Source organism: Ovis canadensis, chromosome 4, assembly GCF_042477335.2.
Source record: "Ovis canadensis isolate MfBH-ARS-UI-01 breed Bighorn chromosome 4, ARS-UI_OviCan_v2, whole genome shotgun sequence".
Taxonomy (NCBI): Eukaryota; Metazoa; Chordata; class Mammalia; order Artiodactyla; family Bovidae; genus Ovis; species Ovis canadensis.
In genome coordinates this window covers 113686021-113696279 of record NC_091248.1, presented here as the reverse complement: position 1 = coordinate 113696279, position 10259 = coordinate 113686021, and the positions used below count along the sequence as shown (strand labels likewise).

Below are 10259 nucleotides of genomic sequence, written 5' to 3'. Positions count from 1 at the left end.
TGACGGGAGCTAGGGAGAGACGCACAGGCGTCAAAGTACCTCTGGCTGCGGGAAGGTGGCTAGCAAGAAATTATAGGGGCAGAGGAAGGAAGGTGTTTGTTCCCACGGTGCTGCACCTTTTCCCTTCTCCGAGGAGACAGTGGAGCAGACTGGTTAAGGCTTGGGCTTTGTTGAACTTTATTTGTAGCCACCCTGAGTTGGCGTTTTGCACAGTTGTGTGGCCAATAATCTTTATTGGATTTGGAAAATGAGACTTTTCTTTTTTAAATGTTTGATAGAAGAGTCAGAGATATACCAGGGTAAAGTCTTGAGATTTTTATCAGCTCAGCGATTCTTTAAGAATAATAATCATGGTTCAGTGGATAAAGAATCTGCCTGCCAATACAGGAGACGCAGGTTCAATCCCTGGGTCTGGAAGATCCCCTGGAGAAGGAAATGGCAACCCACTCCAGTATTCCTGCCTGGAGAATCCCATGGACAAAGGAGTCTGAAGGGCTACAGTCCACGGGTCAGAAATGGCTCAGACACGTCGTAGTGACTAAACAGTGACAACAATGGTACAGAGGACATTATGCAAATCACATTACGTGTACTGTTTCATCTAATTAAATATGATCTTCCCATAACAGACTTAGTCATTTTTCCTGTATATTCAATCTTGATTTTCCCCCTGGTCTTTAGCTTACTGGGTAGTTTATTTGGAATAGTTTTCCAAGTACAGCTAAAAAAAAAAATACTTTGGTGCCTGCATGAGGCATTATGTGTCATGAGATTTGCAATATTGTAGAAATGGAGATGATAGACCATAGCAAGTTTCACAGTAGAATAAAGAGCAAAGTAATAGCTTAAACATGGAAACAGATTAATAATGTGTGGTTAAACATTGTCAGTTTCCAAAAAATAACACAATTTTTTGAGTTCGGAGGTTTGGAAGATTGGCCCTTCCAGAGAAAGAAATAGAGCACATTATTAGCTCACACTTTCTTGGAAAATAATAATCCTTTATAATTGTACCTGGTTTTATGTCATCAGTTCAGTTCAGTCGCTCAGTCGTGTCCGACTGTTTGTGACCCCATGAACTGCAGCACGCCAGGCCTCCCTGTCCATCACCAACTCCTGGAGTCCACCCAAACCCATGTCCATTGAGTCGCTGATGCCATCCAACTATCTCATCCTCTGTCGTCCCCTTCTCCTGCCCTCGATCTTTCCCAGCATCAGGGTCTTCTCAAATGAGTCAGCTCTTCCCATCAGGTGGCCAAAGTATTAGAGGTCATACATGTTACTAAAGATGACATTCATAGACAATTTTTACATATGGAATCTATTTTGTATTGGATCTTAGAGTCAAGATTGCAGGCCATAGTGTCAAGACTCACAAGGTGAAACTCCAAGAAATGATCTAACCAGGTTACACAAGAAATGGATGGCAGGACTGGAACTTAGATCTCAAGATATTTAGTTCAAATGTTTACACAATCATATTTCAAGTGATCCTACAGAGAAAAATTTTAGTGTGTAATAAAAATTTAAAAACTTTGAAAATTGTTTTTACTCATTCTTTCATTAATTCAACAAGTATTTATTCAATCCCTACTACTTGCCAGAGATTGTTCCCTGTGGAAGACTTTTGCAGGGAATAAAACAGATATTCCTTGTCGAGATTATGTCCTAACTGGGAGAAGACAGACCAATCAGTTCAGTTGCTCAATCGTGTCTGACTCTTTGCGACCCCATGGACTGCAGCACGCCAGGCCTCCCTGTCCATCACCAACTCTCAGAGTTACTCAAACTCATGTCCATTGAGTCAGTAATGCCATCTAACCATCTCATCCTCTGTTGACCCCTTCTGCTCCCGCCTTCAATCTTTCCCAGCATCAGTCTTTTCCAATGAGTCAGCACTTCACATCAGGTGGCCAAAGTATTAGAACTTCAGCTTCAGCATCAGTCCTTCCAATGAACATCCAGGCTGATTTCCTTTAGGATGAACTGGTTGGATCTCCTTGCAGGCCAAGGAACTCTCAAGAGTCTTCACCACCACAGTTCAAAAACGTCAATTCTTCGGCACTCAGCTTTCTTTATAATCCAACTCTCATATCCATACATGACTACTGGAAAAACCATAGCCTTGACTAGATGGATCTTTGTTGGCAAAGTAATGCCTCTGCTTTTTAATATGCTGTCTAGGTTGATCATAACTTTCCTTCCAAGGAGCAAGCGTCTTTTAATTTCATAGCTACAGTCACCATCTGCAGTGATTTTGGAGCTCCCCCACATAAAGTCTGCCACTGTTTCCACTGTTTCCCCATCTATTTGCCATGAAGTGATGCGACCAGATGCTATGATCTTAGTTTTCTGAATGTTGAGTTTTAAACCAACTTTTTCACTCTCCGCTTTCACTTTCATGAAGAGGCTTTTTAGTTCTTCTTCACTTTCTGCCATAAGGGTGGTTTTTTTTTTTTAAAAAAGGCACCCCAGGTGATAATAATTGGCGTGGAGAGAAATAAAATGGAAAATTAAAGCACATAGGGAATACTCTGGTGGGTGGGCCTCAGTAGGTGTGGCTCTCTTGATGAGCAGTCCAGGAAAGTCTCTCTGAACAGACTTTTGAGCAGAGACCTGAAGCAAGGAAAGGGATGAGCCATGTGAATATCTAGGGGGAGACCTTAGCAGGCAGGAGAATCAGCAAGAACAATGGTTCTGAGAGAAGACCATGTTATGAATTATACTAGGCAGTACTGTTTAGCCCAGGGGTCCCCCACCTATGGAATCTAATGCCTGATGATCTAAGGTGGAGCTCATATTATAATAACAAATATAAAGTCAAGTGAAAGTCACTCAGTTGCGTCTGACTCTTTGTGACCCCATGGACTGTAGCCCATCAGGCTCCTCTGTCCATGGAATTCTCCAGGCAAAAATACTGGAGTGGGTAGCCGTTCCCTTCTCCAGGGGATCTTTCCAACCCAGGGATTGAACCCATGTCTCCCACATTACAGGAAGATTCTTTACCATCTGAGCCAAAAGTGCAAAATAAATGTAATGTGCTTGAATCATCCCCAAACTACCCTTGGTCTGTGGAAAAACTGTCTTTCACAAAACTAGTTCCTGGTGACAAAAAGGTAGGGGACTGTTGGTTTAGCTGGAGTCACTACATTTTAAGGAATGAGGTTTCATTAGGACCTCTTTCTTCCCCAGATAAAATTATTTCCTTGAGCACCTGTTGCTTTTTAGCTTTTTTTTTTTTTTTTTAAGAAAAACTTACTCTCCTATTCTAGACAGTAGAATATAGTGAAAATGAAATTCTTTGCCTTCAAGTTAAAGTGGAAGGAGTAAACTTCAACCCAAAGGTCAATTATGGTACATTGAGTTTTTGTTCCCCTTGTCTATGATCTTATCAGCTTCTGCTTCCTAGGAAGTCAGCTTTACCTGTGCAAGAACTTTTCCTCCTCCAGTTTTTGGATGGATTCATCTCCTCTAAGCCTGCAGTATAAAAGGGAATAGTAAGAAAAGGAAAACCAAAACAGTACTCCAAAATGTATAGTTATTGGCTTGGCAATCAGGAGTTAAGGTCATTTTAGCAACATATGGCCAAATGAAAATTGTGTTAGGAATGTGATTTATTCTGCGTGGTTATATCATTTTGAGCAGAGACTTAAATGAGAAGATGAGGTGACTAGGGTAATCAGTTATTTATGACATCACAGAAGTCAGTGGTTGTGTGGCTGTAGAGGCCTTGTCATCATTTGGCTGAGGAAGCTGTACGGATCCTGGGAGCACCTGGGGTTATCTGATATTTGATATTCAGTACCTGTTACACTTCAATTTCAAACTCGATTCCGTGTCCTTCTCCTCATTACCTCCCAAATCTGTCCCTAGCTCTAGTGACTTAGAAAGTGAGAGGGAAGTGATGTTTTACTATTTACATTCATCCCCTCTTTCTTCTAAGTGCTAGTTCCTTGTCGTGTGAGGATGATTCAGGGCTGGGGGAAGGGCAGGTATCTCATCACGGGGCCAAGTTTCAGTCTGCATTATTGGTCTTCAGTGCTGTTATTGTTCTTTGTCCGTGTGCTTCAAGAGGAGCATGGTGGCCCCAACTTGCCCCTTGACAAGGGGCTGTCTTCAAGGCATCGTCCTAGGAAATAGCAATCTCTTGTGAGGAATTACGGGGAACAGAGGTTAGAATGGTGATTCTTTATTTACTACCTCGTAATGAATTTTGCTTGGATAAGGATCCAGATTTCTGTTTCCATTTACTTTTCTTCCAGCACTTGCTTCTATTAGTACTTGGCCAAGGTATTTTGTAGAAAATAAATGTGTTTTACTGAAATAATAATGCTTATTTTGGCAAACTCTTTTCTCATTAGGAAGCCAAAGCTAACAGCAATTGCATTTATCCATGGATACCAGGCTAAGTGAATGCATATCTAAAACTAAAGATATACAAATGTTGAGAGTAAAGGGGTAGAGAAAGTTATATATCGAATATACACCCACCACACACACACACAAAGGTTGGAAATAAGAGTCGAGAACTGACTGTACAGCGCAGAGAACTCTACTCAGTGCTCTGTCATAAGCTAAATGGGAAGGAAATCCAAGGAAGAGGGAATGTATGTACATGTGTGGCTGATTCGCTTTGCTTCATAGCAGAAACTAACACAACACGGTAAAGCTACTCCAATTAAAAAACTTGAAAAATAGACCAAAAACTTAAATTAATCGTTGAGGCAGTGAAATTAAAAAGAAAAAAGTAAAGGGTAGAAGTAAAGTTAGCAGTTGCCAAGTCTCAGTTGCTCAGTCGTATCTGACTCTTCGTGACCCCATAGACTGTAGCGGCTCCTCTGTTCATGGGATTCTCCAGGCAAGAAAATTGGAGTAGGTTGCCATTTCCTACTCCAGGGGACCTTCCTGACCCAGGGACTGAACGGCATCTCCTGTGTTTCCTGCATTGGCAGGTAGATTCTTTACCACTGAGCCACCTGCAAGTGCTAACCAAAAGAAAGCCATGGTAGCAATGTTAAGAATAGAAAAAATAAACTTTAAGGCAAAAATCTCTGCTATAATTAGAGCGTCACTTCATAATTGTGGTGCTACCAGTAAAAAGCCTGCCTGCCAATGCAGGATACTTAAGAGACACAGTTCAATCAATCCCTGGGTCAGGAAGTTTCCCATGGAGGAGGGCATGGCAACCCATTCCAGTATTCTTCCCTGGAGAATTCCATGGATAGAAGAGCCTGGTGGGCTACACTCTATTGGGTCACAAAGAGTTGGACAAGACCAAAGCAACTTAGTAGGCATAAACACTTCATAATACTAAAATAATTCAATTCACTTGGAAAATGATTCCAGATTTCTGTATGCACCAAAAGCATGAGCTTAAAATATGAAAGCAAAATTAACATATTCACAAGTAGAAATAGACAAATCCATAATAACAGAGGGAGATTTTCACATTCCTTATTCAGTCATAGCCTGAAGAAAGGAACAAAACATTAGTAAGGATATAGAATGTTTGGACAACATGATTAATAAGCTTGAACACAAATAGACACAGCACTCAAATCAGGACCTTATTAGGCCATCTCCTTACTCCTGTGGAAGAAGATATGTTTAGGGTCATGAGATCTTATCCATCTTTCTACTTGGAACACACATGCAAGCAAGAGTAGGAAAAACTCCCTAATACAGACCTGTTTCTACATCACACACAACACTGTAACATCTCTGAGCTCAAACCCTGAATATGCACACTGTAGGACGAATTTTGACCCATCCCTAATCCTATCAGTTTGGTACTAGTACTACAGGCTGTATGCTTTTCATTGCTTAATTTGTGATAGACTTTGATGATGACTATCTTCTTGTCTAAACTTAGAGCCCTTCTTATTAGTATGGAGATGTCAAAAGTACTAGATGTTTTTAAGTTACAGTAGTTTGTTAACTCTTTATCAGTCTTATGAACAGGACTGAGGGGACTGTTCAGAGCCTCTGGACTCACAATTTAAAACCTTTATGAGGGGACTTCCCTGGTGGTGCAGTGGTTAAGAATCTACCTTCCAATGCTGGGGACACAGGTTCAATCCCTGGTGGGGGAAACTAAGATCCCATATGCCATGGGGCAACTGAGCCCGCATGTGCTTGAGTCCGTGCTCTGCAATGAGAGGCCTGAATGCCACAACTGCAGAAAGTTCACGCACAGCAATGAAGACCCAGCACAGTCAAAATAATACAAATAAATAAATAAAACCTTTGTAAGATGAGCCTCAGATTTCAAGTAGTGCTATTTAAATATATAAAACTGCTATGAACAAATATCTTTGGATTTAAATATGTGCCTTGCAAATAGTATTTTATAGACAAATAGTGTATATTAAATGGGTATTTCTACCCATTTAAGACACTGCCTTTGAGAAAACAATACTGCCACCATAGAAGCAAGAGCAATGACTTGTGACAACGCGGGGAATGAGAAGGAGGAGGAAGGAACATTTGACAATTTTTTTTTTAAGAAAAAGTTTTTAATCCCTCTTTCAAACTTTCCATATATGTTTGATCAGTTGTCCCAATCAGAGCAATTCTTAATGTTCTGTTGAAAAACTGCTTGTAATAAGAAGTATCTGAAAATATGAAATGGCTTTCTTCCTTAAAAGATGAATCCAAGACTCAATCTGAAATACACATTTCGCTATGCCATCATCTTTATTACATCAGATAGAACTCTTGTAATCAATATAGTACATAAAACAAGTGAGGCAAAGACATTTGGAGGAATTCCATTTATTGTGGATGCATTTTCACAATATATATTTATTGCAGCGATCAATTATCAGTGAAAAATATTGTGTTTATAAAATTTTTAGGAATGGCAGATTCACAGAACATGCTAGTCACCTTGCAGGTTTATCTCTTAAAAAGATAACAAAGAGAATTGTAATCAAACAAGTAAACAAGGAATTTCTTTTTCAAAAAGTTAAATTCAAACCGAACAAAAATCTACCCTAAAAGTTATTCCATCCAAATACTGGAATAAAAGTCAGGATCAATCGATATATTCTCTTCTTAACTTTAGACTTTCTAGAAAAAATATATAACAGTGATCAGGAGAAGCTCTTATTCAAAAGTACAACAAAGAAACTATCTCGCCATAGGCCATAATTCAAACTTTGACCCATTTCACTCCAGTCGTGGGAGTCAGTGCAAACTCGGGCACTGCATGTGAATTCTAGTTCATCTCATCATAGACTCATGTCTACTCTGTCATGGGTGGGTGACATGTGCAATATTGCTGGCTTTACTCTCTTTGGCCCAGGTGTGCTAAAAGCTAGAGGAGTCAACAACTCTATTGATTTTCGAGGAAAAGAGCCTCTGGAAGGCGCTAGTCACTCCTCATGCCAGCCCTACCCCGGCAAGCTCCCCCAAGGAATATTGTGGCTTAGAAAAGGGTCATTTAGGAGGTTCCCTCATTGTGGTAGGAATTGATACTAAGATAACTTTGGTAAGTCATGAGGTATAGGTTTACAGAACTACACTATATGTATAGCTCTATGCTAGAACATATTGCCAAGACACTGGAGTACTCTTATTTATTGTGAAGAATAGATGAATGCAAATGAGCTAAAAGAAGACCTGATATCCAGACTGTGTGTGTACAAATGAGTTGACAGACTCTTGGGGAAAAAGATTAAACTAATGAAAATTACATATATTTTTTTGAAAGCTCAGTACATTATCAACTTATGGCAAGTACCAATGACTAATAAAGGTAGAAAAGTTTAACTAAAAAGATGTTAAAGATGTAAGTAGGTCATGACTCCTAAATAGTGGCTTTTGCTTACTTTTCTGCTTCCAGAGATTAGTCAAAGTTGGTCTTAGTACACTTATTTATGGAATTCCAAGCTGTACAATTTTGTCACTAAGATTCTTGTCTTTAATTTTCAGAGAAGGAAGAGAACTCAGATAGCATTTTAGCCAATCTATTGTGAACTTGATTCTTAAGAGTGAAGTTCTGAGCAAGCTTTAAGTTTGGTAGATTTGGTACAATTCATACTGGACTTCAAGATTGCTTTTAATTATAAACTAAGTACTATGTTTTATAGAAAATGTCAATGCATTTTGACACTTTGAATCTCTCTTTCTTATAGGTTATCCAGCATTGGAAACATATCGATACCTATTCTGCCATGTTTCTATTGGCAAATATGAAATATTAATATAATACTGTGATTTTTAGTTTTTAAAAAGCAGTGATATTGGCTAGTTACAGGGACATACTGCTAAATATAATAGCCTAGCACATAAAAAAGCTTTCTACCATTAGTGTGTTTGTGTACGTGTATGCACATACATACATGATCAGGGTCATCTAAAATGTGGTTTACTATCACTACCAAAGAAATCCACAAAGCAACCAACCTAAAGAAATCAGTACCACTGTCAGCTAACATCATAATCCAATTTAGATATTCATCGACATGAAAAAAGTAATACCTTAACCGTACATCTTTCCATTTTGAAGACAAACATTATTGCAGTATCTCAAATCTGAAGCGGGTTACTTTCACAAAGTGTTATAATTGCCTATAAGATAATTTCTTCCATGCTTTATTCTAAAGTGCAGAAATTACATGACTTCTGTTTTTTTTTTTTTTTTTAAACCACTAGGTTTCATTTTTCTGGATACTGCACATTCCTCAGGCAATTTCCAACTCGGATCTCCTTTTGTTGACCTTCAATGTGGCTGGTATCACTGTTCAGACACAGAGTTAGGATGATCAGTAGAAAAGTCTCTATTTCACAGCATGGGTTTCTTCAGAAACAGGCTCCTGTGCAAAGGTAGTACTTTTACCATGAACATCTCTAGACTGTGATTATTAAATATAGTGATAATATACATGGGTTTAATGGGATAATGAAAAACAAAACAAAAGGAAATGAACCCAATTTAGTAAATCAACATAAATATAAAACAGAGCAAATTAGCCCTCTTCAACTGAGCTGGTCCAGCATCTTGAGCGGCTACTTTGGGTTCTTTCTTGAACTGTCTCAAACCTGTTAAGAGAAGAAAGCTTTAAATAGGCAGGCCATGGTGTTTCAGCTAGACATTTTGTGTCAGAATAAAAAAAGAAATCATAATATGGCAGGAATAAATGTTCATGAAAGGGAGGATTATTGTTGGCATTTCATTTAAATATTCTCCTCTTCTTTCAGTCTATCCTTTCCTCTGTTGTTTTTTTCGCTTTCCTCTTTTTTTCTTCTTTATATTCCCTTTTTCGTATCTTGATCTGGAGCCTTGCTCATGGCATTCAGGGTCAAAAAGGTTTGTTGTTATTGTTTTTTTTTAAACTCTACTATAAGGGCCAGGATTTTATGATATGCATCCCAAGACAGGCATGGCCAAGTCAAGGCATGATGGTAAAGTGGACTAGGCTTATCTTCAATTCTCTCCGGTTTTTTCATTTCCTACACCCCTACCCTAGAAACTTGTCTGATCCATGGTCTTATTGTATACCATTTCTTTTCTTCTGCTAGCTGATAAAAATCTTTGCTGAGGTATTCACAAATGTTGAGTTGTTGTGAGTCTGCAATTTCAAATAGATAGTTTCATTTCAAAGGAATGACTGCATGACACTAGTGAGTTTGACGTTTCGGCCCAAAGGAGCTGTCTACTTTGCTACCTCATAAACTCAGCTCTGGGCCTGCTGGCTATGTTATTATTATTACTGTAGAAAGAGTTTCATGGTATAGATCAAAGAGGAGGGGCTGGCATGCGTGAAGTCTTACCCTTTATCACAATGCTGCACAATTTCAGGGAGTACCATTTGTGTTGTATTGTACGTGAGTGGTGCTGAGTCTGACCATCTCAGATCGTATCTTTACTTTCTAGAACACAGGCTCAGAGGAATGCTGTCCAGAGGGGATCTATTAAACTTGTGATGATGGCCTATGGACAGCTGAGATCTCCTACTCAGAAAGGAGACTATATAAACATTTGGACTGTCATTTATGAAAGATCTTTCCTAGAAGGGTCATAATGGCTTAGGCCAACAAAAGTTGTTCTTTTTTTTTTTTTAAAGAACAACTGAAAAATGACTCCTTTCCCTTCCACCAGGAGAAAATTGTATAAGAAACTCAGAATGTTATATTTTCTATTGAGTATGTAATTCTCACAAAAACGTCATCATGTATAATGGTTAAGAATGCAGGCTCAGATCTGACTGCCTGAGTTTAATCCAGGCTTTGCTCCTTGTTTGCTGTGTGACTTT

The 10259-nt window shown here is 38.9% G+C and overlaps 1 protein-coding gene across 23 annotated transcripts in view; it reads right to left on the bottom strand.

Moving 5' to 3' along the window:
- Window positions 1-6758: 6758 nt before the first annotated feature.
- The window catches only part of CALD1 (caldesmon 1), a 235953-nt gene continuing 232452 nt past the window's right edge, over window positions 6759-10259 (bottom strand). For all 23 annotated transcript variants that reach the window (XM_069588433.1, XM_069588416.1, XM_069588418.1 and 20 more), the window contains one exon: window positions 6759-9045. In XM_069588433.1, coding sequence (XP_069444534.1) covers window positions 9040-9045 — 6 coding nt within the window. In that variant the 3' untranslated portion in view covers window positions 6759-9039. The remainder of the gene's footprint in view (window positions 9046-10259) is intronic.